The sequence below is a fragment of the Cebus imitator genome, unplaced genomic scaffold (genome assembly GCF_001604975.1).
Source record: "Cebus imitator isolate Cc_AM_T3 unplaced genomic scaffold, Cebus_imitator-1.0 Scaffold75, whole genome shotgun sequence".
Lineage (NCBI taxonomy): Eukaryota > Metazoa > Chordata > Mammalia > Primates > Cebidae > Cebus > Cebus imitator.
Genome location: NW_016107390.1, coordinates 5,592,232 through 5,619,911, shown reverse-complemented (window position 1 = coordinate 5,619,911; position 27,680 = coordinate 5,592,232). Strand labels below are relative to the sequence as shown.

The 27,680-nt window shown below is 40.0% G+C and overlaps 1 protein-coding gene across 2 annotated transcripts in view; it reads left to right on the top strand.

The window, feature by feature from the left end:
- Positions 1-410: 410 nt before the first annotated feature.
- Positions 411-27,680, top strand: part of EXO1 (exonuclease 1) — a 39,614-nt gene continuing 12,344 nt past the window's right edge. The window contains exons 1-11 of one of the 2 annotated variants that reach the window (XM_017532113.2): positions 411-673; positions 1,257-1,826; positions 2,972-3,145; positions 5,305-5,424; positions 6,375-6,498; positions 9,374-9,511; positions 10,552-10,764; positions 12,906-13,093; positions 14,092-14,188; positions 17,375-17,600; positions 23,207-23,453. In XM_017532113.2, coding sequence (XP_017387602.1) covers positions 2,985-3,145; positions 5,305-5,424; positions 6,375-6,498; positions 9,374-9,511; positions 10,552-10,764; positions 12,906-13,093; positions 14,092-14,188; positions 17,375-17,600; positions 23,207-23,453 — 1,514 coding nt within the window. In that variant the 5' untranslated portion in view covers positions 411-673; positions 1,257-1,826; positions 2,972-2,984. Of the gene's footprint in view, positions 674-1,256; positions 1,827-2,970; positions 3,146-5,304; positions 5,425-6,374; positions 6,499-9,373; positions 9,512-10,551; positions 10,765-12,905; positions 13,094-14,091; positions 14,189-17,374; positions 17,601-23,206; positions 23,454-27,680 lie in introns of those variants that run through there. The other variant, XM_017532115.2, reaches the window with a different exon arrangement.

Below are 27,680 nucleotides of genomic sequence, written 5' to 3'. Positions count from 1 at the left end.
GGGAGACGAGCCCAGCGTGAACTGTATTCAATTTCGATTTGTACAGAGGCGACTGGGCGTTTTAAAGAGAATGAAGAAATTAGGATGGGACTGATGACGCCGAGGGGGACTGAGCAACTAATTCCAGCAGAGCTCCTTTTCCACGTTTGAAAAACCTCAACACAAACGCGCGGCGGCGCTCTTTAAATGTCAGCCTCCAGAACTGGGGTTGCAGCCAGGAGAAAACTACAACCCCCAGCAGTCTCTGCGGCTGTAAACACGCCCAACTTCCGGGGCATTGCTCGCCATCAGCCAGTAGCGCCAGTTTCACCCGCGCCCTCAAGAAGCCGCACGGTGTTCCGGCCGGCGGCAACGTCTGGAGTCTTAGGGTAGTGGACCCGTGTCTGTCCAGCGAGACGGAGGGCTTAGGACGCGACCCTAAGAGTTGGAAGCCGCAGGAGGCGGAGCCGGGTTGCGGGATGCGCGCTGACGTCACATCCGCTGGGCGGGGCCGCAAGGAACCCGCGCAAATTGAAAGGTCCGGCTTTCGCGCGCGGTGCCGCCGGGTTACCCGTGTTCTACGTCGCTGGTCGTGGGTGCTCTGGCCGCAGTGAGTTAGCGGGGCGTCGGGGGCGGATTTCTCCAGCCCCACTCGGCTCCGTTCAAGGGGACGAGGAGAGCCCCTTCTTGGAAGGTGAGAGGAGCGGGCTGTGTGGAGGCTAATGGGTGGGTTCCGTTGGGGGTCGATCTGCGTGTCACCTCCGACCCTCCTCTCGGGATTCGGGGTCTTCCAGGAAGGGAAGGAGAGGATCTGGCGTGGACCCGACAGCAGAGCCTTCAGCCTGAGTGGAGTACGTGTTGTTTTGTTCCGAGGGGACGTCTGGCCACGTGAGGTCTGCAATTAGTGAACGGAGGGAGATAAAGAGCAGATGATGCCAAGCTGGAGCAGGCGCCAGGGTTGCCAGACTTCTCTCATTTATCCGCAGAAACTGGCAGTCCGGGTTTTACATGCAATCTCTCCACCTTTAAATGTTGACAAGTGGCCGGCGCGGTGGCTCACTCCTGTAACCCCAGCACTTTAGTCAGGTGTGGTGGCGCACGCCTGTGGTCCCAGCTAATTGGGAGGCTGAGGCAGGAGAATCGCTTGAACCTGGGAGGCGGAGGTTGTGAGCAGAGATCAAGCCACTGCGCTCCAGCCTGGGTAACAAGAGTAAAACCCCTTCTCACAAAAAACCAAAAAAATGTTGACAAGTACATTTTTCCATAATGTCGTGCAGGCCTAAGGAAACGTGTTGTCTGGAATGGGCTTGGGGCCATGCCTGCACATCTCCGACAGACAGAGGGATAATGTGAAGATGGTGGTGTTACCTCGAGTGCCACATGCGATCTCTTTGAGATATGTGCTCATTCATTCTTACTATTGCATTCAGCCATTCTTACTGCGCTAAAGAAGAAATACTTATTCGAGGATATTTGCCTGGCCCAGAAGAAACTTAGGTAAATTTCATGAACTATTATATCCGTTTTCCTCGGAGTGAGAGAAAACTTTAGACACCATCTGAGAGGTAAGAGACTGTTTTTCTGAAACTGTAGCTTGAGGACCACCTGCATCCAGATGACTTGCTGTGTTTAAAATTCAGAGTCCCGAGCCTCACAGAGGAACCGGTGAATCCCAATCACTGATTGAAGTTGAGAATCTAAGAACTTCTGAAATTTGAGAACTGCTGGTCTAGAGCCTTTAGAGCTCTGATAAAAGCTGACTTCTGATCCTGTACTTTCTTTCTTCCCTTCCTTCCATTCTTAATGTTTGGTAGGAGAGATTTGTATTATGAAATGCTAAACAACTGGTCAGTGCACATTGCTGGCTTTTTATTGTAGAGTAGGGGGAGTAGGTCCGTTCATCAGAAAGGGCTGTGACAGTTCCAGAATCTTTGCATAGAAAGGGTTTGGCGGGTTCAAGCGATTTTCCTGCCTCAGCATCCCTAGTAAGCAAAAAAAAAAAAAAGAAAGGATTTGGGGGCTGCAACCAGAATGGAGGCAGGTGGAAAGCTAAAGCATTTGTCTTGAAGCTGTATTTGCATAGCAGACGCAGTTTCACAGTTCTTTGGGGTAGCTTTCCGAGAGACAGGTGGATTTGCCCCTAGGCACCAACACTGTTTGTGCTTAGAATAATGCATTCTGATAGCCACGAATTTCAGTCCTAAAAAAGTACAGGATCACTTCTGTAACTCTTTTTGAATTTTTTCTGGTGTTTTTTTTTTTTTTTTTTTTTTTTGGAGACGGAGTCTTACTCTGCTGCCCAGGCCGGAGTGCAGTGTGCCATCTTGGCTCATTGCAACCTTTGTCTCCCAGGTTCAAGTGATTCTTCTGCCTCAGCCTTCTGAGTAGCTGGGACTACAGGCGTGCACCACCACGCCTGGCTGATTTTTGTATTTTTAGTAGAGACGGGATTTTACCAGTTTCACCATGTTGGCCAGGCTGGTCTCCAACTCCTGACTTCAGGTGATCTGCCCACCTCCACCTCCCAAAGTGCTGGGATTGTAGGGGTGAGCCACTGCACCAGGCCTTTCCTTTGGTTTTTAATTGAAATGCTTACCTTCCTACAAACTGTTTTGAGTTTCTACTCCTATTTGAATTGCATTTTGGCCCTTATAATGAATCCCTTCTGCAGAGGCAGTGTGATGCCATCACACGCATGGTTTTATTTGTGCATATGTTAGGAGTCAAAGTGCAGAAGCACTTTGAATAGAATAAACATTAAGCAGCTGTCAAGTGGCATTAGAAGTAGTATTAGTAATCAGTGTAAATTCTACCCTATGGAAATCGTTTGACAGGGAGGAGCCCAGCTAAAATATGAAAGATTAGTGATTCTTGAATATTTAAACAATTTCTACATTGGACTCCCAGTTCTTTCTCTTTATTTATCTAAAATGTCTTGATAAATGTATTTTTCTTTAAATATTACTGTTCTGTCTCTTTTCATGTCATGTAGTTAATTTGGCACCATGGGGATACATGGCTTGCTACAATTTATCAAAGAAGCTTCTGAACCCATCCACGTGAGGAAGTATAAAGGGCAAGTAGTAGCTGTGGATACGTATTGCTGGCTTCACAAAGGAGCTATTGCTTGTGCCGAAAAACTAGCCAAAGGTGAACCTACTGATAGGTAAGTCTGGACTTAACATTAATTCTTTGACAATTAAGAGTGAGACCTACAATGCCTTCCCCCTGCTACCCCCGCCCCGCCCCAAAAATGGATTGTTTTCACTCACTGCCATAATTTATCAGGAAGCGAGAGTTAGTTGTTTTAGAATATTGCCAAATCAGGGATGACTTCCTTCTGTGATAATGGCCTAGTTTTCTTTCTTTCTATTTTTATTTATTTATTTTTTAAAAGCCAGTCAAATTTAGCAGTGGGGGGTTGTATACTAACTTTAGTGACACTAATGTTAATAAGTTCTGATAACCCACTACCATCGGACCAGCCTAGTTTTCTTTCTTTATAATGAGCCAGAGTATCAAGACACTAATGGACGAAAACCGAAGACTATTAATATCTCCTTTATTTATTTATTTATTTATTTATTTGAGATGGAATCTCTCTGTTACCCAGGCCGGAGTGCAGTGGCATGATCTCAGCTCACTGCAACCTCCGCCTCCCAGGTTCAAGTGATTCTCCTGTCTCAGCCTTCCAAGTAGCTAGGATTACCGGTATGTACCACCACACTTGGCTGATTATTGTATTTTTAGTAGAGATGGGGTTTCACCATGTTGGCCAGGCTGGTCTCGACCTCCTGACCTCAAGTGATCCATCTGCCTCGGCCTCCCAAAGAGCTGAGATTACAGGCATGAGCCACTGTGTCTGACCCAATTCTTAACCTAAGATAAATTTTTTAACAATGCTTTGAAAATCCATTATAATTTCTGACTCCCACATTCTTGGGTACAGAAAATATACTGCTAACCCTAGTTATCAAAAAAACAAATGTCTTGTACAATTTGTTCTAATTTCACATTGACTTTCTTCTAAATTTTGCTTTATGATTAGCAGGTCCCAATCATTGTTCTATACCAATGCAAGTTCATTGTCACTGATCTACAACAAATAGAAAAAAATAGGATAATAATGTAATGAGTCTCCTATGAAGATGACTATATATGATTTTACTTATTTATTTATTTTTTGAGAAGGATTGGAGTGCAATAGTGCAATATTGGTACACTACAACCTCCGCCTCCCAAGTTCAAGCAATTCTCCTGCCTCAGCCTCCTGAGCAGCTGGGATTACAGGCGTCTGCCACCACACCCAGCAATTTTTTTTTGTATTTTTAGTAGAGACAGCGTTTTATTTTGTCATGTTGGTCAGTGTGGTCTCAAACTCCTGACCTCATGATCTGCCTGCCTCAGCCTCCCAAAGTGCTGGGATTATAGGCATGAGCCACTGCACTTGGTGACTATGTATGATTTAAAAGGTCATCTTTTTTTCCTTTATTTTAGTTGCTAAATTTGCATTATGTGAAAAGATTATCTTAAAGATTATGTTTTCCCATTCCTGTTTTTCAGCTAAAATGCCTTTTTCTTTTAAAGAAAATGATAGAAGTTGTGAATACGGTTGTTTTTGTCACAATACCTAACATAATACCTGATCCTTGATTGGATCTTGGACTTGGAAAAAACGGTAATAGTGGTGTCCCTATGAGCTCTTTACACACCATGTTTTCTCAAGTCAGCATTTGTTGAGTTCATTTAGGTAGCTCATCTGCCATTGTGGAATATTTATGTCAGGGAAATCAGGCACTTCTTCCCCCAGAACTGTGGTTAAACATTTACCAGGATGCCACTGAATATAAAAAACATTGAGACAGTTGTACCAATTATAATATACACTGAGCATTAGATAATATTGTGTCACTATTAAGTTACGTGGCTGCGATATGGTATTGTTGGAGGAATCCAGTGTTTGTTATACTATTTTTTCAACTTTTCAATAGATTTGAAATTTTTTTTAAATTAAAAGAAAATGGCAGAAAAAGACCAGATTTGAAACCAGAAATGTCAGAATTAGAAGGAATAGCAAAGCTCTTTAATTTACAGATAAGGAAACCAAGACTTGGAGCATCAAGTAGTTCACCAGACATCACATGGGTCATAAGTATCCAAGGCAGGATTTGAATCCAAGTCTAGTGATTTAGAGTTCCAGTTCCTATGAAAACATTTGCTTAAAATCTCTTTTCATAATTTTCTCATCTGGCTTAAAATAGAGCAGAAGTAGTATTAACTTACAAAAGGCAAAGCACTTAAATGTATTTTTCTTTTTTTCCATAGGTATGTAGGATTTTGTATGAAATTTGTAAATATGTTACTATCTCATGGGATCAAGCCTATTCTCGTATTTGATGGATGTACTTTACCTTCTAAAAAGGAAGTAGAGAGATCTAGAAGAGAGTAAGTTATTTCTCTACTTAATCTCTAACTTCATTGCACTAGGGTCAGATGCTGTAGTTTATAGGATACCAATTTTTGAAATTTTAAGCCAGGTTCAGTGACTTCCCCTGTTGTCCTAGGTACTTGGGAGGTTGAGGCAAGAGGATCACTGGAGCACAGGAGTTCAATGCTTTAGTGCCCTCTGATCACCTCTGTGAAGAGCCATTGTAGTCCAGCCTGGGCAACATTGTAAGATCCAGTCACTAAAAAAAATTTTTTAATTTTTAGTTTTTGACAGAGTCTCACTCTGTTGCCCAGGCTAGAGTGTGGTGGCACAATCTCAGCTCGCTGGAACCCCTACCTCCTGGATTCAAGTAACTCTAGTGCCTCAGCCTCCGAAGTAGCTGGGACTACAGGTGCATGCCACCACGCCCAGCTAATTTTTGTATTTTTAGTAGAGAAAGGGTTTTGCCGTGTTGGCCAGGCTGGTCTTGAACTCCTGACCTTGCGATCCAACTGCTTCAGCCTCCCAAAGTGCTGGAATTATAGGCATGAGCCATTGTGCTTGGCTTAAACAAATTAATAAATAAAATTTTAATTTGTTGAGGCTTATTTTATAGCCTAGAATGTGAACAGATTTCCTTAAGTGTTATGTATCTGCTACATTATTATCACTTCTTTTTTAAAAAGTATCTTAGTTACTGCATTTTCTTTGACGTAAAGAATTACTGTGGAAAAGTCTGATGGTAATCTTGTGTGTGTGTGCACATATACATTTGAAATCACGTGTTCTTTTTGCCTTAGAAGTCCAAAGCATCCGGGTTAATGTTCTCAAGGACCTAGTGTGTACTTTCAAATAAGTCAAAAACTTGTTTCAATTCTAGGAAAGCTTCTTGAATTATTGTTTTGCTATAGTTTCTTGAGTCAGCCTCTTAAATGTTTTATATTTTAAAAATGTTCTTCCCTTGCAGAAGACGACAAGCCAATCTTCTTAAGGGAAAGCAGCTTCTTCGTGAGGGGAAAGTCTCGGAGGCCCGAGAGTGTTTTTCCCGGTCTATCAATATCACACATGCTATGGCCCACAAAGTAATTAAAGTAAGCCAATAAAAAATGAAGTTGAAGGGGCAGGTGGGCAAGTTCACTAAAGCTAGTTATAAGTTGTTTATTAATGGGAGAGCAAGAAAATTAAGGGTTGAAAATCGTTCTAGGCCTAATCTCAAGTAAAAGGCAGATATCAGAAGAAGAAGGGAACAGTATCATTAGATAAAGAAGAGTTCAACAATTTTCAGGAGAAATCCTCAGGCATAAGTAAGGTTCTCTCTTTAGTTATGTTCCAGAACAATGGAAGGAAGAGGGCCAGACACACACCTGTAATCCCAGCACTTCAGGACGCTGAGGCAGGAGGATCATTTGAGCTCAGGAGTTGGAGACCATCCTGGACAACATAGTGAGACCCTACCTCTACTAAAAACAAAAAAAATAAAGAGGTGGAAGGAATAAATCCCTGGAGGTGTCGGTCTCACCCAACTTTCCTGTAGTCTCAGCACTTACCGTAACTGGCATTCTCAGATGACAGAGGTCTGTGGTTTAGCCTCATTGCCTCAGGTACCCTACAGACTTCTGTTCCCTGTTACCTCCTCCTCGAAGCAGCTTCTTTCCTTATCCCTGTAAATCTTAGTGTCGGGGTGCCCACAGTCCCAGCCCTCACTTTCCCCTTCTTAGAACCTGCTTGGTACAGGTGTTTTTTACTTTTTGTTGTTGTTGTTTTGAGATGGAGCTTTGCTCTGTTGCCCAGGCTGGAGTGCAGTGGTGCGATTTCGGCTCACCACAACCTCCACCTTCCAGGTTCAAGTGACTCTCCTGCCTCAGCCTCTCAAGTAGCTGGGATTACACGCATTCACCACCACGCCTGGCTAATTTTGTGAATTTAGTAGAGACGAGGTTTCTCCATATTGGTCAGGCTGGTCTCGAACTCCCAACCTCAGGTGATCTGCCCACCTTGGCCTCTCAAAGTGTTGGGATTACAGGCATGAGCCACTGCACCCAGCTAATTTTGTATTTTTAGTAGAGACGGGGTTCCTCCATGTTTCCCAAGCTGATCTTGAGCTCCCCATCTGAGGTGATCCGCCTGCATCGGCCTCCCAAAGTGCCTGGATTACAGGCATGAGCCACTGTGCGTGGCCTATTAAAGGTGGGTTGATAAAGGTGGAGTCAGCTTTTTCTTTTTCTTTTTCTTTTTTTTTTTGAGACAGAATCTTGCTCTATCACCCAACTATCTCGGCTCACTGCAACTTCCGCCTCCCGGGTTCAAGCAGTTTTTCTGTCTCAGCCTTCCCATAGCTGGGATTACAGGTGTACACCACCACGTCCAGCTAATTTTTGTATCTTTTTTTTAGTAGAGATGAGCTTTCACTGTGTTGGCCAGGCTGGTCTCGAACCCTGACCTCATGTCGGCCCGCCTCGGCCTTCCAAAGTGCTGGGATTACAGGCGTAAGCCACCGCGCCCGGCAGAGTCAGCTTTTTCTAGCTTAAAACAGTTCTGTCATCCCGCTCCTGAGCTAAAATAAATACTACACTTCTTATTTGGCTTTGTCATTTGAGTCTTTGGTTCTTTCTGTATGGGTCAAGAGGAAAGAATGGGATGCAGGAGAGAGAGTGAAGTATAAGAGAAAATGTGTGCTCTGTGTAGTCACGAGGAGAGAGGCTGCAGTGTGTGCGGAAGCAGAGGAGAAGCCTTGACTGGACACGCAGTGGCCTGCACGGGTGACAGTAGGAATGTTGCTGGGCAGAAAAAGAAAAAAATGAGAAAAACAGCAAATTGCAAGTTGTCACCAAAACTGATAGTAGCAGAGATTGATACCTCTTTCCTCTTTTTTTTTTTTTTTAAGTTCCCAAAGCCTCTCTTCGGGCCTTGGGAACCATTTTCCCGTGATTGAGAACAAGGAAGTTCCAGTTCCAACTGCCTGGATTTTGACACGGAGGCTATGATAGGGACTCTTTCTTGGCAAGATTATTTGAGAAGTATTTTCTCATAATGCATTGGTTTAAATATAGTTCTATAGCCTGTAATATATATTATATATTATTAGAGGAGAGTTATATATGTGTGTGTATATGTATATACATATGTGTATGTTTCCCCCCAAGACATTGCCGGATATGGTCTATAATTTTATCAATACTGTGTCAGTACCCTGTTCGACTTTTGTAGCCTGACAGGACAACCCGTTACTTTTATGTGGAAAATATATTCAAAACTCCAAACAAATGTATATTTTTGGAATGTGGCCATTCTTAAGATGGAAGCTTTCTTTTTTTAAAAAAAATTTCTGGGTTCATGTCAATTGGGAGGAAGCTTTCTATAATTTAAAATAATTAGGCCAGGCACAGTGGCTCACGCTTATAATGCTAGCACTTTGGGAAGCTGAAGCAAGCAGATCACTTGAGTCCAGGAGTTTGAGACCAGCCTAGACAACATGGCAAAACCTTGTCTCTACAAAAAATACAAAAAAATTAGCTGGGTGTGGTGACATACACCTGTAGTCCCAGCTACTTGGGAGGCTGAGGTGGGAAGATCACCTGAGCCCAGAGCCCAGGTCGAAGCTGCAGTGGGCCCTGATGGCTGGCACCACTGCACTCCAGCCTGGGTGACAGAGCCAGACCCTGTCTCAAAAAAATAAAATAATTACTTTTGTAGTTTGTAGGATTCTTTTTTCCTCTGACTGTATAGGAGTATTTCTTTTCTCCAAATTTTATAAATTGATTTTTGAAAAATGTCTTAGTGCCTATATAATTAGTTCAACATATACCAGAACTTGCAGTAGAAAAACTCAACTTCAAAGGAAACGATTTCTCAAAGTAATGTTGGCATGTGCGTGCTGAGTCTAGTAATAAAGTGGGTTTGAAACAGGAAGTCGTTTAATGCCTTCCAGATGCTGTGCTGGAGATTCATTGTGATTCTCTCCTCCAGGCTGCCCGGTCTCAGGGAGTAGATTGCCTCGTGGCTCCATATGAAGCTGATGCACAGTTGGCCTATCTTAACAAAGCGGGAATTGTACAAGCTATAATTACAGAGGACTCGGATCTCCTAGCTTTTGGCTGTAAAAAGGTACTTAACTCCACTACTACATTTTTCTTTTCTATGTAGATGGGAATAGTGTAAACCAAGGAGCTGAAGTTTTTCCTGTCCAGGAAATTATCATTTATAATATTTATAAAGTATTTATAGTATTTATAATATTTATAAAATTTATAATGATTATGAAATATATAATTTTATTTAACAGAATATTTGTAACTGACATCTATTTTTATAATATTAATAATTATTTATTTTATTTAAAAGTGAAAAGAAGGTCTTTGCTCCTGGACATTTGTGTAATCTGGATACTTTTTCAGAGTAAGCCCATAAGGTTGGAGGGTTTTGTTTTGTACAAATTCTTTAGTAGAATATGGACTTGCCAGTGTTATTTTTGAATAATGACAACATCCGCTTTATATTTCTCAATTAGGTTGGGTATACTAACTTATGTGCTAATGGGTTGCTATGGAGTTATTTGGAATTATGTATAAAACTATTTCATGGAAAACTTACTATAGGGGAGAATTAAGATACAAAACTACAGGCTGCTCTTATTTTTGTTAATGCCTATATTTATGACTAGAAGAGTCTCTATCAAAAGGTTAATGCTAGGTTACAGTGAAAATGGGGGAATATAGATGACTTGTTTTCTTCCTGAATTTCCATATTTTCCAAATTTTCTACAATAAACAGGTATTATTTCAATAATAAGGAAAAAGTTTACTTAAAAGGTACAGAAAGAGAAAATGTTTTTTGTGTACATTACGATTTGATCATCGCGACAACCCTGTAACATAGGTAGAAAATAAAGAGATACAAAAAGAGCTTTCTTTGTACCAGAATTGTGACAAGTGAGTCCTGGCTGTATATCCTTGTCTAGTCATAGCCTATGCTTCAGCGTAATTTATTTGTAGACTTGATAATCATCAGCCTGTCTATCTGTGTCTCCTCTCTTTCAGTGTTACGGTGAAGAACAAGAAAGGTTTCTTAAAATTATTGCAGTGGATTAGATAATAACAAATAAAAGTGGCCCTTCTAGGTATTAACGATTTCCCTTGCTTTTGAAGGTGATTTTAAAGATGGACCAGTTTGGAAATGGACTTGAAATTGATCAGGCTCGGCTAGGAATGTGCAGACAGCTTGGGGATGTATTCACTGAAGAGAAATTTCGTTACATGTGTATTCTTTCAGGCTGTGACTACCTCTCATCACTGCGTGGGATTGGATTAGCAAAGGCATGCAAAGTCCTAAAACTAGCCAATAATCCAGATATAGTAAAGGTAAGAGTGATCTGCCAAGTGTCGTATTCAATTTCTGAAGCATTTCCTTAATAAAATAGTAAATTAGAATATGCTGTTATGTGAATAACCTATATTACATTATTAAAAGGAGCAAATGACAGGCACTAGAGCTTTGCCTTAGTAACAAACATACATTGGAAGAATCATATTTTCTGCAGTTGACAAAAAAGTAGTGATTTTAAAAATAAAGACTGATATAAAGAGGCTCAAGTGCAAAATATTCTAGGGTAAAATACAGTCTTTTGACTTCTGTGCTATAACTCTGTAGTGGTGGCTCTCAAATTTTTTGGTCTCAGGCTCCCTTTACACTCCTAAAGCTCTGTGTGGTAACATTTTTTGTATATGTAGGCGATAGCTATTGTTATTTACTGAATTAAAAATTCAAAGAAAAATTTAAACGTTTATCAATTTATTTAAACTCTATAATAAACTCATTACAAATTAGCATAAATAGCATGCTTTTATGAAGAACAATCATATTTTTGAAAACAAAAATTATGAGAGAGAGGAATCATGCATGTATTTATGGAAATCTCTTTAATGTGGCCTAATAGAAGACAGCTGTGTTCATATGCAAGTTGAACATCCCTAATCCAAAAGTCTGAAACGTTCAAAAAATCCAAAACTTTTTGAGCCCCAGCATGGCAAGTGAGAAATTCTACACCTGATCTCATGTGAAGGGTGCACAAAATTATTCAAAATATTGTATAGAATTACCTTCAGTCTACGTGTGTTAAGACTTAGATGAAACATAATTCCGTTTTTTTGTCTTCTTCACCTTCTTGCTGTCAGTGTGTGGAAATGTAAATGGATTTTATGTTTAGACTTAGGCTCCATCCCCACCTCATCTCATAATGTGTATATGCAAATATTCCTAAATCTGAAAATATTCAAAATCTGAAATACTTCTGGTGCCAAGAAGTTTGGATAATGTATACTCAACCTGTATCTGCTGCCTCATTAAGTCTCATTTGATATCATGTGTCATATGATATATACTCTGGAAAATTCCGAGACTCTGGATATCACTACTTTGTAGTTTCTCTTAAAAAAACATTAAAGAAGCTCATTTTCCCCCTCTGATATTCTCTAAAGCCCTTACGGTTTAGAGAGCAGAAATTCCATTTTTCTATTTCCAAGAGTCCAAAGCATAGTCCTCAGGGCTGAGGGTGATGTAATGTCATGGAAAGATCTCTAGGTTGGGAGATAGTATCCCAGGTGGGAATAGGATCACATACTGTAACTCGCCTGTGACCCCAGGATCCCTTCATTTCTCTGGGTCTTCTGTTTTTCACCTATGGATTTACTATGTAATGTTTAGGATCCTTTCCAGCTTTAAGAATCACAGAAATCAGAATGTCAACTTGTTTTAAAAATATAATCTAATAATATTTGGATTTTTTAAATTTTCAGATTTTGTATGTTCTTTGTTTTTTCCTTTCTTGATAAAAAGAACTTTGAAGATGAATGAATAATGTATCTCAAAGTTACACCTAGAAAGATAAACTTGATATATTATATAACTGTATTTTTATCCTTCAAATTAGTAATAGGAAAACCAAGGAAAGGCCAGGTGCAGTGGCTCATGCCTGTAATCCCAGCACTTTGGGAGGCTGAGGTGGATGGATCACCCGAGGTCAGGAGTTTGAGACCAGACTAGCCAATATGGTGAAACCCCATCTCTACTAAAAATACAGAAATTAGCCAGGTGTGGTGGCTCATGCCTGTAATCCCGGCTACTTGGGAGGCTGAGGCAAGAGAATCACTTGAACTTGGGAGGTGGAGGTTGCAGTGAGCTGAGATCACGCCACTGCACTCCAGCCTGGGGAATGAGGGTGAAACTCCATCTCATAAAAGAAAAAATAAATAAAAATCAAAGAAAATACTAGTTATGAGACTTAGAATTTTAAGTGAAATTACGTGGTTGTTTGCTGATAGAATTTTTTTGATGTAGATGAAAGCAGTTAATGTTTCAGCCTGTCTTCATGATGCTGTAATGTAAGTCAGTCAGCCTTGAGGATAATATGTTCCCTGTTCTAGGGGATGAGGGGTGATTTAAAAAAAAAAATATGTTACCAGTTCTGTAGTTGCAGATAAAATATTTTTGCTTGCATTGTTAGGTTATCAAGAAAATCGGGCATTATCTCAAGATGAATATCACAGTACCAGAGGATTACATCAAGGGATTTATTCGAGCCAACAATACCTTTCTCTATCAGCTAGTTTTTGATCCCATCAAAAGGAAACTTATTCCTCTGAATGCCTATGAAGATGACGTTGATCCTGAAACACTAAGCTATGCTGGGCAGTATCCTTTCTGAGCCAGAATGGTAGAATTTGTGCTTTTTTCTTCAGTATTTTTATGGTGATATTTTTTGTGAGGCATTTAGTAAAAAGCTTGCAAATTATTGTTTTGCTTTCTTTTTTATAGTAAAATCTGTATATTGTTCATTTAAATTACTATGCTAGTGAAAATTTGGGACAACTTTTTAAAAATTATTTATTTATTTATTTAAGATGGAATCTTGCTCTGTCCGCAGGCTGAAGTGCAGTGGTGCGATCTCGGCTCACTGCAACCTCTGCCTCCAGAGTTCAAGCGATTATCCTGCGTCAGCCTCCCGAGTAGCTGGGACTACAGGCATACAGCACCACACCCTGCTAATTTTTGTATTTTCAAGATGGGGTTTCACCATGTTGGCCAGGATGATCTCGATCTCTTGACTTTGTGATCTGCCCCCTTGGCCTCCCAAAGTGCTAGGATTACAGGCAAGAGCCACCGTGCCCAGCCCAACTTTTTGTTTGTAAACTCAAGGCTCATCTGCTGTGCATTCTGATTATTTAGGTTGACTGACAGGAGCATGCACAGGGTCCGTCACATTCCAAAGGTGGCTCTTGAGAGGACCTCTTCGTGGCAGGCACGACTGATTTCTCAGAGGAGCATTCTGGGCATTTGAGTGCACCAGGAGAGGATGCCCTTCCCATAGCCACTGGCCACGTGCACACAGGCTGATACAGAGCCCTGAGTCCCTTAGGTGGTTGCTAGGACTTTTTCTTCTGTCTCCCTTGAAAGGGGAGGAGTATGACGGCATGGGGCTTTGCTTCAGAAGACACCAACTTCTGCAGGGACAGATAGAGATAGCGAACTATGTCTGCTTTCAGTAACGCTGATGTGTAAAGTAAGTAGACTCCATTTAGGTTATAAACCTATGGATTTTCTGTGACAATAGAAAACATTTTTCCATCTTAGTATAGTGTCATTTGGTTGATTGTTAATAAATACGTTTTTCCTTAACCTTGTCAACCTAGATATGTGGATGATTCCATAGCTCTTCAAATAGCACTTGGAAATAAAGATATAAATACTTTTGAACAGATCGATGACTACAATCCAGACACTGCTATGGTAACGTTTTGATGACCACCCTATGAAAGCACATTTTAGTTATGTCTCAAGAACTGAGATTAAAGGCAAATCTTCATACACTAAGCATCTTTTAAGCATTTTTTTAATCCAGGCTCTTTGCAGAGTGTACATTAAAAACAACTTAATCCTAGAAAAATTACATCTGTTAGAACATACATTGGTTAATTTTTTTAAATTAAGAAGTGACTGTTATTTATGATCAAACCCTTATCCTTGAGCATTTCATTTGAATATACCAAGCATTTGATGCCTTTTTGTCTCATCTCACGCCATTCAGCTTCTGTGGCATTTGGCATCGTTAAAGATCCAAACCTAGGAACACTACGGGAGTAAAAATTTTTTTCACTCATGCATAGTTTAACAAATACTTACTGCACACCCCTGCTGTTTCTTTGAACAATTTGCTGTTTTCTTCTGCTTCGACATTGTATATATTCCTCAAGATGCTGTCCCCCATCATTCTCTTTCTTGTTGTATTTCTGTTATCCTCTGTTCTCTTTTCTGTTTACATTTCTTCTGCAGGTAAGTCCTTAGGGCTTTAATCCCATTTACGCAAAGAACTCACACCTCCATCTTTACTCCAGTCTCTTGCCTGTGCACCAACCATGGAATTCTCGCTGTCTCTTGCATCTCTGATTTCCTGTAGCCTCAAGTCTATTCTTAGGCAAATAACATTTCTCTTTTATATTTCTACTTAACAACTATTACTGTATAACAATATGTTTCTATTCTGATTCTTTCCAGTAGAATGTGGTCTTCATAAAGGCAGAACTTTGTGATCTTCACGGCTGTATGATATTTACTGTGTAAATGTCATTCATTATGTTGAATGAATGAATGTCAGCTACAGGTCTCTTTTGTTCTCTCAGACTGGAAAACTTGAAAATAAACTTTGGCTTCCATTTCGTTCCTGCATCCTCTTGCCTCTTTGAGTTGGCCCTCTGGATAACATTTTCTTCTTTTCCATAGCTTCCAGTCTAATTCTTGCTCACTAATTTATTCTTTTACTAAATATTTATCAAGCACTGTAACAGTGTAATTAGGTTAGCTAGGGTTCTGGACTATGAAGAAAAATAAGAAATACAGGAAAAATAAGATCCTTGTCTGTCAAATGCCCATTGCCTAAATAGGAAGGAGATGGGATTATGTAGAGAGAAACGTGGTAAGTGCTATATTAAATATGCATTCTAGGCTCTGTGGAAACAAAAAGCATGTCCCTCACTCTACCTAAGAGAATGCTCCATCATAATAATGGCAAACATCTGGGCATTTACTATGTTCCAGGTGCTCTTTTAAGCACCTTTGACATCGTAACTCATTTACTCTTCAGAAAGCCTCTGAAGTCAGTACCATTCCCATTTCACAGGTGAGGAAATAGTTAGAGGACGCCTAAGTACCTTGCCCAGCTCACCATTTTAATAAATAGGGGAGCTGTGATTCCAAGCCAAGCTCTCTACTGTCTGCTCAAAGAGAAACTGATGTGTATCCTCAGCAGAGTTTTTCAAGATGAGTATGTAATTCCAGGCTTAAGAAAAAAAAAAAAAAAGCATATGTAGAAAAAAGTGATGTATTAAGGGAACTTAATATGTAAAAGTGGTATATTAAGGTTGTTCATGATGGCTGGACTAAGAATGTGAGTGTTTACCATGTAAAGGAACCAGATCTTGAGAGAAAAAAGAAGTGAGCCTGGAAAAGATGACCACTAACAAACTGGTGAACCATTGAGGACTGCAAAGTAACCATTACTGTGAGCTGAAATAAGCCAAGCCTACCAAGAGAGCAAATCCATAACAACACTAAAAATGAACTTTATCAACTCCAGTTATGTCAACTTCACACTCGATTGCTATTTCCCTATTTTCTAACCTTGCCCTGTCTCGTATGGTAGCCACTAGCCATGTGTGGCTGTGTACATTTGTTAAATAAAATGCCTGTTTTAGTTCTCCGGTTACAGTAGCCACCTTTCAGGTGCTCAGTGGTTAGTGGCTAACACACAGGACAGTACGGAGCTTTTCTATCAGTGCAGGAAATTCTGTTGAATTTTTACTTCTACTATCATATTTTTATATCGAGGGACTCTTTAATAGTACTTTTTTTTTTTGAAGATTTGGATGCCATCTGTTATCTTTCTCTACTATGATAATTTTCTGGACATTTTTTTCTGCTCTCTGTAACTGCTGTGTATTTTTTTCCTGTGTTGGTATTTTCTCCCTCATGGTAGTAACTTCTGTCCAGTCGTATTTGAAGGGGCACTGGAAAGCTCACGGGAAGCATTGTGTGAAGGGGTGGGGCTTATTATGTTGGACTTTGTTCTTGGGTGGTGTCATTGGTAACACATTGGACTTGATATGTGAATTCTCCCAATGTTGGAATGTTCTCTGCACAGTTATATTTTTCCAAAAAGAAATGTCTGCTTAGGGTGGCTAAACTTTCGCTGTCTGTATTTTGAGAGCAGACTAGAGAAAGTGAGTTGGGGCAGGCCAGGAATGGGTTACGTGGTTCCTTGCCATTCACTATTTAGCCTTTTGTTTAATCTCTGTTTTCAGACAAATGAATCTCTCTACTTTCAGAAATGCCTGCTGCGTCTGTTACTCTTTCTGGGTTTCAGAAGTTCAGTTGTTCTAGTTCTGAAGGCAGGTAGATTGTTGACTGTCTGGTCAGGTTGGAGATGGGGACATGGGGGTCAAATAATTCTCTCTTTAGTCATCCCCCAATAGGGGCTCCTGTAATGCCAAGGCTTTAATTTAATTCTTTACTCCAGTCTCACACCTGTGCTCCAACCACAGAATTCTCACTGTCCCTTGCATCTCTGTTTTTCTGTAGCCTCAAGTTTATTCATAGGCAAAACTAAACACATTCATTTTATTAATCAACTTTTAATAACATTTCTCTTTTATTTTTCTACTTAGCACTTATTACTGTATAACACTATGCTCCTATTCTTTTCTGATTCTTTCCAATAGAATGTGGACTTCATATAAGACACATTTAATGGAAAAGTATAGGACCAGCAGAGTAGGAAATGTTATTCAAGGACAGGTATTTATTTCATCAAATGCTGTTATTTTTAAGGGTAACTTAATATTTGTAATTTATGTAATTTATGAAGGAAAAAAATTGATTATTTTCTTTTTGCAAATAACCTTTCTCCTTTTCCTTTTTTAGCCTGCCCATTCAAGAAGTCATAGTTGGGATGACAAAACATGTCAAAAACCAGCTAATGTTCATAGCATTTGGCATAAGAATTACTGTCCTAGACCCGAGTCGGGCGTTGTTTCCAAGGCTACACGATTGAAGCAGAATCCAAGTACTGTGGGAGTTGAACGAGTGATTAGTACTAATGGGTTAAATCTTCCAAGGAAATCATCCGTTATGAAAAGACCAAGAAGTGGTATGTATATCAGTTTTGCAAAATGCGGGTGAATATCGGTCATATTTAAGACATCATTGCCAGGCCATATACGGTGCCTTACTCCTATAATCCCAGCACTTTGGGAGGCTGAGGTGAGCAGATCCCCTGAGGTCAGGAGATCCCTTGAGGTCAGGAGTTCGAGATCAGACTGATCAACATGGAGAAACCCTGTCTCTACTATAAATACAAAATTAGCCAGGTGTGGTGGAATATACCTATAATCTCAGCTTCTTGGGAGGCTGAGGCAGGAGAATCGCTTGAACACAGGAGGCGGAGTTTGTACTGAGCTGAGATCGTGCCATTGCACTCTAGCCTGGGCAACAAGAGTGAAACTCCATCTAGAAAAAAAATTAGCTGAGCTTGGTTGTGGGCACATGTAATCCCAGGTACTCAGGTGGCCAAGGGAAGAGAATCGCTTGAACCTGAGCAGTGGAGGTTGCTGTGAGCCAAGATTGTGCCTGGGCAACAAGAGCAAGACTCCTTCTCAAAAAAACATTGCCAAACGCAAAGCCACTAATATTCTCTCCTGTTTTATTCTGGAAGTTTTATAGTTGTATTAGTCCATTTTCACACTGCTGATAAAGACATACCCGAGACTCGGCAATTTACAAAAGAAAGAGGTTTAACAGATACACAGCTTCATGTGGCTGAGGAGGCCTCACAATTGTGGTGGAAGGTGAAACGCACTTCTTACATGGTGGCAGACAAGAGTGAGAGCCCAAAGGGGTTTACCTTTATAAAACCATCAGATCTCATGAGACTTATTCATTAGCACAAGAACTGTATGGGGAAAACATGCCACCATGATTCAGTTATAAAACCATCAGATCTCGTGAGACTTATTCATTAGCACAAGAACTGTATGGGGAAAAAATGCCACCATGATTCAGTTATCTCCCACCAGGTCCCTCCCACAACACACAGGAATTATGGGAGATAGAAACAAGATGAGATTTGGGTGCGGATACAGCTAAACTATATCAGTAGTTTTAGCTCTTAAATTTTACAGCTAGCCTGTGAACCGTTTTCAGCTGATTTTTTTCATATGATGTAACATAGGATTATGGCTTTTTTTTTTTTTTTTTTTTTTTTTTTTGCCTTGTATATGTGGCCAATTATTCCAGTACCCTTTGTTAAAAAGTTTTCCTTTCCTCATTTAATTGCCTTGGCAGATCTGTTCAAAACCAGCTGACCACATGTATGTGGATCTTTTTCTGAACTCTGTTATTCTATACCGTTGCTCTCTTTACTTATCTTTACATTAGACACACTCTTGGTTACTGCGGCTTTATAGGAAATCTTGAAGTGGGGCAGTAGAAGTCTCTTAAGTTGATTTTCTTCTGAATACTTGTTCTGGCTGTTCTGTGTTTTTCACGTTTTACATTTTAGAATTTAGCTTGTTAATTTCTAAAAAAAAAAAAAAATGGCCAGGGATGGTGGTTTGCACCTGTAATTGCAAGGTTTAGAGGGGGGCCAAGGCAGGTGGATTGCTTGAGCCCAGGAGTTCAAGATCACCTTTGCCCCAACATACTGAGACCCTGTCTCTACAAAAAAAAATTTTAAGGCTGGGTGTGGTAGTTCACACCTGTAATCCCAGCACTTTGGGAGGCCAAGGCAGGCAGATCACTTGAAGTCAGGAGTTCCAGACCAGCCTAGCCAACATGGCAAAACCCCATCTCTACTAAAAATACAAAAAATTAGCCAGACATGGTGGTCCATGTCTTAATTGCAGCTACTTGGGAGTCTGAGACAGGAGAATCGCATGAACCCAGAAGGCAGAGGTTGCACTGAGCTGAGATCATGCACTGTACCCCAGTCTGGGTGACAGAGCGAGACTGTTCCCCAAAAAAATAAATAAAAAGTCTGTTGAGATGTAGTTGAATCCATACATCAATTTGGAGAAAGTTTACATTTTAGCAATACTGAGTTTTCCAACTGATTTATTTAAATCTTTAATATAGCCGGGTGCGGTGGCTTGCACCTGTAATCCCAGCACTTTAGGAGGCCGAGGCAGGTGGATTATAAGGTCAGGAGATTGAGACCATCCTGGCCAACATGGTAAAACCCCATCTCTACTAAAATACAAAAAATTAGCCGGGTATGGTGGTGCATGCCTGTAGTCCCAGCTACTTGGAAGGCTGAGGCAGGGGAATCACTTGAACCTGGGAGGCGGAGATTGCAGTAAACCGAGATCACGTCACTGCCCTCCAGCCTGGCGACAGAGGGAGACTCCATCTGAAATAAATAAATAAATAAATGAAATCTTTAATGCTTTGTAGTTTTTATTGTACAGATCTTAACATCTGTCAAATTTATCTTTATAGTTCAGATTTTTGATGAGGCTATAAATAGTATTTTCAGTTTTGTTTTCTAGTTGTTCATTGATGGTATGTAGAAATACTGTTGATTTTTGTACATTAATCATATAATTTGCAACTTTGCTCACATCACACATTCTAGTATCTCTTTCGTAGACTACTTAGGATTTTCAACATAAATAACTGTGTCATCTATGAATAAAGACAATCTTGCTTCTCCTCTTCCAGTTTAAATACCTTTTATTTCTTTTTCTTAGTATAAGAATCTAAGCTTGTTTTCTTTGGAACTGCCTGACTTCAAGATTTCCTGTAAGCCACAGTGTGTGATGTAAGATAGGTGAGGAGAGCAATGGTACAGAATGTTAACAGAGTTCAGAAAAAGTTCCACATATATGTGGTCAGCTGATTTTGAAGAGATGTGCCAAGGCAGTTAAATGGGGAAAGGAAACTTGAATCTCTAGTACAATACTGAACAGAAGTGCTGAGAGTAATATGCTAGGGACTGGGAAAAGATGGAAGTTTTTCACCATAGAGGATGTTTCAAATGGAAAGAATGATTGTAATTGCTTCCTTCTCTCTTAACTTCTTCCCTCAGACATCAACATCAGTGAATGAAATAACAGCAATAAAAACAAAGACTTGCAAATTGTAGTTCATGCTTCTGTTTTTCAAATTTAAGTATAGATTATACATATTTGACTGGAATACCCTGATTCCTTATGAACCTAACTTTGTTTCTTCGTATGAAATAAAAGGTTTTTGTATATGTTATATAAGATAACATATACTTATTATATAACAAGTACACTGTACATGTTCTTTCATTTTTTTCTCCTGCAATCAAGATAGGCTGTGCATTTCCTGTAGATAGCGTACTATCAGCGAGTTTGCAAGTATACTCTAGTATTTTACTCTATAATACCTAGTATATTATGCCAGGCTAAGTCTGCTTTTTTATAACTACAACTTAGCAATAGATTTTTGTCCCCTTGCTACACACACAAACACAAAACAAAAAAACTAGATCAAGCTGAATCCCTATTTTATGTATCAGCCCTTCAGATGATTTAAAGGTAGCCATTGCGACACTCCTAAATTTCTCTTCTAGGATTTATGTTCCTTGGCTATTCAGATTGTGCTCAGGATATAATACAGGTTTTTAATAATTGTGTAATTGTTACAGTGGGTATGATTATAGAAATGTGATCTGCTTACCACAGAATACGTACTTAGAACTGTGGCACTATTTCAGTCCTGTGCTTTTATTATTGCAAACTAAGATTACATTAACGTTCTTGCAATCTGGCATTTTGCTGGAATTTGCTGAGTTTATAATTGATATTTGCCAATTGCTGTTAGGTATAGTTACATCTTAATCTTAAATGTGGGTTAACTCATTCCTCTTACGGTAATCTTACTTGATTTTAGTTCATTGTTTTGCCTGTTAGTTTTTTTTTGTTTGAATTTTTGTATTTTCTAGTATATGGGTATTATTTATGTCATCTGGAAATTGATGCGTCTTAAAGTTTTGGTTTCAGTGTGTTTGCTTATACAATGTTTAACTGAAACAGAGCAAGTATAGAACTCTGGAGTATATAAGACAGACTTCCTTTTGACTCACAGCGACCAGTAGTCTTTTAGGGCTCAGCATCTTGCTGCAAATCCCTGTAACTAATTACAGTAGATATTGCTCTACATTATCTGCTAGGATGATATGTGGGACACTCAGGTGTCTTGCCAAATTCAAGCTATGCTTCATTTATGGAGTCCCCCAAACAGCTATGCTAATAGCCTTATTGTTTTCCTTGTTGAAAAAAAAAAATGAGGTTAATCTGGTTTGGCTTCTAAAAGCCTTGTTGGGGACCCTAGAACACTTTTTATGTTTTTCTTTTTTCAACTCCACCACCGAACACTTGTTTTTCTTCCTCTATAATGACTCACAATTCCCTGCATAATAAACAGATTTGACTTTTTTGGTCAGGAATCAAAATCTCATTTGCTGATACAATTTTTTAAAAATCTGTACCTTTTAAAAATTTGAGGTATCTCATTTCTGGTATTTTGGTAGCCCCAATGTATCTTATCAATTTCATAAAGATTACAGTAGTGTGACCTACTACTGTGAAGAAGAAGCTGTTCAGACTAAGTAATTCAAAGAACTTGGCAGTGCTATCTCTTTGTACTTACCTATCCCAGACTTTAAACTTTGGTTATTATTTTATCTTGTGATTTATTTTTTTAATTTTTTTATAAGATGGAGTTTCACCATGATGGTCAGGTTGGTCTTGAACTCCTGACCTCAGGTGATCCACCCACCTCGGACTCCCAAAGTGCTAGGATTACAGGTGTGAGCCACTGCGCCCAGCCTGTCTTGTGATTTATTTTAATATACAGAGTACATCTGACACGCAGCAATCTTCCTGGGGCTCATAGTGAAGTAATGAATAGCACAAATTATATGACAGTCCCAATATACATCAAAAACCAGAACACTCTTACTCCATTTTGTCCTGCTAAAGAAAAGAAAGAAAAGAAAATCAAAATTTAAAGATTAAAAATTTAAATTAAAAAAACAGAATGCATAAATCATATGTATCAATAGTTGTTGGTTTTATTGGAACATTTTAATGATTTATCATTAACCATATATTACATATAAATTTTCCTGAAGATTTTTTAATATTCAAAATTAGACCCTTAGCATAAGGGTCTGAAATTTTGGTTTGGGTAATTTTAACATGAAATTGTATAAACAATTGATATGAAATCTTAAAGTAATGTGTGAAATTATGAAACAGCTAAGAAATTTTTTTTTTTTTTTTTTTGAGACGGAGTTTCCCTCTTGTTACCCAGGCTGGAGTGCAATGGTGCGATCTCGGCTCACCGCAACCTCCGCCTCCTGGGTTCAGGCAATTCTCCTGCCTCAGCCTCCTGAGTAGCTGGGATTACAGGCACGCGCCACCATGCCCAGCTAATGTTTTGTATTTTTAGTAGAGACGGGGTTTCACCATGTTGGCCAGGTTGGTCTCGATCTCTTGACCTCGTGATCCACCCACCTCGGCCTCCCAAAGTGCTGGGATTACAGGCGAGAGCCACCGCGCCCGGCCTAGAAAATTTTTTAAATCATCCTTGTGTTTTCCTTTATGAGGCATAGTTTAAAAAAAAAAAGTCCTTATTTTTAGGACAATGGAATATAGACTGAAGTCAAGGCCAAATCTCTAAGCACAAGTGAAACAAAGATTTATAGATAATTTTGTTTTTATTTAGAAGAGCTGTCAGAAGATGATCTGCTGAGTCAATATTCTCTTTCATTTATGAAGAAGACCAAGAAAAATAGCTGTGAAAGTAATAAATCATTGAGCTCTTCTGAAGTGTTTGTGCCTGACCTGGTAGATGGACCTGCTAACAAAAAGAGCTTAAGCACTCCACCTAGGACAAGAAATAAGTTTGCAACATTTTTACAGAGGAAAAATGAAGAAAGTGGTGCCGTGGTGGTTCCAGGGACCAGAAGCAGGTATAGTCACGTCTCCAGAATGTTGATTGTCTGTTGTATTATGTATTCTGTTGGTATTTATTTTGTCTTGAATGAACATTGAGCCTAGAGGGAAGCAGGTACAGGACCTGCCTTAATCTGATTACAGTTTTATCATGTATTGTCTTAGTTCTGACATAAATCCCCTTAACGTCTATTACTTTTGTAATCTCTCCATACGGAATCAAAATAAAAGAGGATCGTAGCCTCTGCTGTTAATTTTGCACTACAGAAATTCTGTTATTTGGGAAGTTCCCATCCTCTTCTTTTTTGTTTCTACTTTTTTGGTTTATTTTGAGGGCTTAATACAATTTTATATAGTATTTTCAGAAATATATTCTAATGTAGATGACTCTGGAGCTGTAATATTAATTGAGAACCTAATGCCATGCTAGGTGCTATAGTTCAAAAATGAGAAAGACATTGTTTTTGTTTTTGAGAAGCTTGTAATTCAGTTGGAAAAATAAATACATACAAATCTTTCCGTACAGTATGGTGAGTACAGAGATAAAGGCATGAATATGGTGTTTTGAGGGTGTTCAAGGGGCATCTAATGCTGGGGCACTGGTTGGAAAGGGTGAGAGGGAAGGGATGAATGTTGGATGTCCCTGCCTAGGTTTAAATGACAGGTGAAACAGGAAAAGACCGATGCCAAGTACCTTCCCAGTAGAGTCAGATAGTTTGAGCAAAGGCGTAAAGATGGGGAGCAGCATGGGGCCCAGGACAACTCCTTGCTGTCCATCAGTGCTGTGAGGACCTCTGCCAGAATTCAAGCTGGGGAAAGGTAGGTGGTGAGGGAGTAGAAATAGGCAGGAGACCTCTCATTGAAGGCTTTTATGCCAAGATGGGAACTTTTGATCTTCTTTAGAGGTGATAGAAACATTGAGAAGGTCACTGGCACGGTGGCTCACGCCTGTAGTCCCAGCACTTTGAGAAGCCAAGGTGGGTGGATCACCTGAGGTCAGCAGTTCAAAACCAGACTGGGTGAAATGGTAAAACCCCTTCCTTACTAAAAATACAAAAATTAACTGGGCATGGTGGTGGGTACCTATAGTCCCAGCTACTTGGGAGGCTGAGGCAGGAGAATCGCTTGAACCTAGGAGGAGGTTGCAATGAGCCATCATGCCACTGCAGTCCAGCCTGGGTAAGACAGAGCAAGACTCCATCTCCAGAAGACAAGAAAAGAAAAACTTTGAGAGGGTTTTAATCAGGGGAGGTGTAGGATTTGATTCCTGTTTTAGAGCAACCACTCTGTGTGCCCTGTGGAGAGTGGATTCGAGGGGACCACAAGTGGGGCGTCAAGATCGGTCAGGCTGTTGCCATAGTCCCTGGGAGCAATAATGAGATTTTGAAGAGTCAGTTTAATTTGGGGATTAGGAATTTCGACCCTGGAGTCAGGCTCCCTGGATTTGAATCCTGTTGTGTTCATTATGAGATGTGTGACTTGGCAAGTTAACTTCTGGGTGCTTCAGTTTTCTCCTTTTAAAAATTGGAGATAACAGTGATAACAGCCTTAGGACCAATGAGAGAATTAAATGAGTGACTATCAGTAATGCACCTAAGACGGTGCCTTATAGATAGATGATAAACATACGGTGAATAACTCTTACTGTGTTGACTTTGGATGGTGGTGCCACAACATGAAAAAGGAAATGTAAGTGTCAGAAGTGATCTAGGCGTGATAGGGCACCAGTAAGAGAGAAGAGTTACCAGCCCCTGTATTCCACTAGAAGACTTCGAATGAATAGTCTTGTTTGTTTTTCAAGTTTTTTATTTTTATTTGAAATGGAATTCTGCTCGTGTCACCCAGGCTGGAGTGCAGTGGCATGATCATGGCTCACTGCAACCTCCGCCTTCCAAAATTCTCCTGCCTCAGCCTCCCAAGTAGCTGGGATTACAGGCACCTGCTACCAGGCCCAGATAGTTTTAATGTTTTTAGTAGAAACAGGGTTTCATCATGTTGGCCAGGCTGATCTCGAACTCCTGACCTCAAGTGATCTACCTGCCTCGGCCTCTCAAAATGCTGGGATTGCAGGTATGAGCCACCACACCCAGCCTGTTTTTCAAGTCTAGTTAATCAGGCTGCAGTCAGCTTTGTCTAACCATGACGGTGGGAGATGAGCCTGAAGGAATGAAGCACTGGTGGTTTCTTAGTCTCACCTCAGGTGATGTTTCAAACCCTTCTCCCATCGAGTCTTCTCAAGGAAACAGTCGAGATACAATATGATTAAATGATGTTTTGATTCTTCTTTTGCTAGTCACCCTCATTAAAGGTGCTTGCTAACAGTGGAACGATGAAAAATTGGCCAGAAAAGATGGAACACAGTACCCTAGCTAATACACACTGATTAAAAAGTTGACTTCTCTTACTTGGAACAGTTTTTCTGGCTTGGTTTTATTTTTCTGCTGGGGTAAGAGTAGAGTTTCCCTGTGATGCTGCTTCATGTTGAACTCTTCTTTGGAGACAACAAATGAGACTGTTTATGTGTCTCTACAGGGCTTGCCTATTTGGTCATTGTAGAAGCTTAAGGAAATCCTCAAGTTCGAGACAGTACATCATTGCTTTACGTAGTTTAGACGTTTCACTAGTAACTCGTTCAGAGGGTGCATTAACAGATACCTAGAGAAATAATTTTGTTCTCTGTCAGCTTTCTGTGAAATACGTATCGGGAGTAAGCCTTTGATGTATCATTTTCTGGCCTATGTTATATAGCAACATCTAATAATGACTAGATACGGCCAGGCACGGTGGCTCACACCTGTAATCTCAGCACTTCGGGAGGCCAAGGTGGGTGGATCACCTGAGGTCAAGAGTTTGAGACCAGCCTGGCCAACATAGTGAAACCCTGTCTCTACTAAAAATACAAACATTAGCTGGGTGTGGTGGCAGGCGCCTGTAATGCCAACTTCTCGGGGTGGGGGGTGTGGGCTGAGGCAGGAGAATAGCTTGAACCCAGGAGGAGGAGGCTGCAGAGAGTCGAGATCACACCCCTGCACTCCAGCCTGGGTGACAGCGAGAATCCATCTCAAAAAAAAATTTTTTTTTTAATTAACTAGATATTATTAAATTAGTTTTCAAAGTTAATTTTCAAAGTAATTTTACATGTTTTGCTATTTCACACAACAATATTGTGAAATACACAGGATTGATGCTATCTTCATTATGTGGGGTTAAGAGACTGAGGCTCTGAGAAGTTAAGTGTTCCCAGGGTTGTGTAGTTAGTACTGGTGATAGGAAGATTCCTAGTCACAGACGTAATGGATTGGAAGCAGCATACAATCCAACAGGCCTGCATGTGAATTCTCACTCGGTCATCTTTTTAATTGAGTGATCTTTCACACGCTGTTCACCTCCCTGAGCCTATTTCTTTACCAGAAAAATGGATGATTTTATACATAAGGCTGTTGTGAACATAAATAGAAACTGAGAATCAGGCCCCTGGCATAACGCCTAGTCATGAATGTATGTGCAAGCACTCATTAACACACCTCTCTTTATAATATAATGCCACTAAAAGGAGATATTAAACATGTAAAGGGTTGTCAGCACTCAGTGAAATGAAAAGTTATTTTGGAAGTCTGTTTTAAGTCTTAATTGTTTTTCTTATGTAGGTAGTTATCACAGAAACATGCCAGTTTATCTTTCGAGATCTGGAAATACAAGTCAATAAGTAACCCTATCAGCCAGTTGGGAGGAAGTAGCCATGAGCTGGGAAGGTTCCGAGCTTTAATTCTGTTCACTAGCTGATTCATTTTGTAACTCCGGGCATCGTCACTGTAACTCCTCTCTACCTGTGAAACAACACGTGGGACAATAGTTGGGCATCATGGGAATAATTACTGTTTATTTAAAAATGAATTTGCAGTCAGGAGCTCATGTTTTCTGCTTACTGGAAACCTGGTATGAGCTTTTCTTCCATATACTGCTTCCTGCCCCCTCCCCACACCGCTAATCTAGGGATTTAGTGAAAGTATAGAAAGGATTTTTACCCTGTAGCATTAGTAAATATTCTGTTCATTATCTTGGATTTGAGCTAATGCTTATTAAGGAGGTAAATTTTCTTGAAGTTTCATATTTATCTGATCATGTACACTTGGGTTTTTTTTAAACCTAAAAACTCTCCTTGAATAAATCCTCCCCAATAATAATGTTGATCTTTCGTTTTTATTGGAATGCTTTTGTTTTTTTTGTTTGTTTTTTTTTTTTTT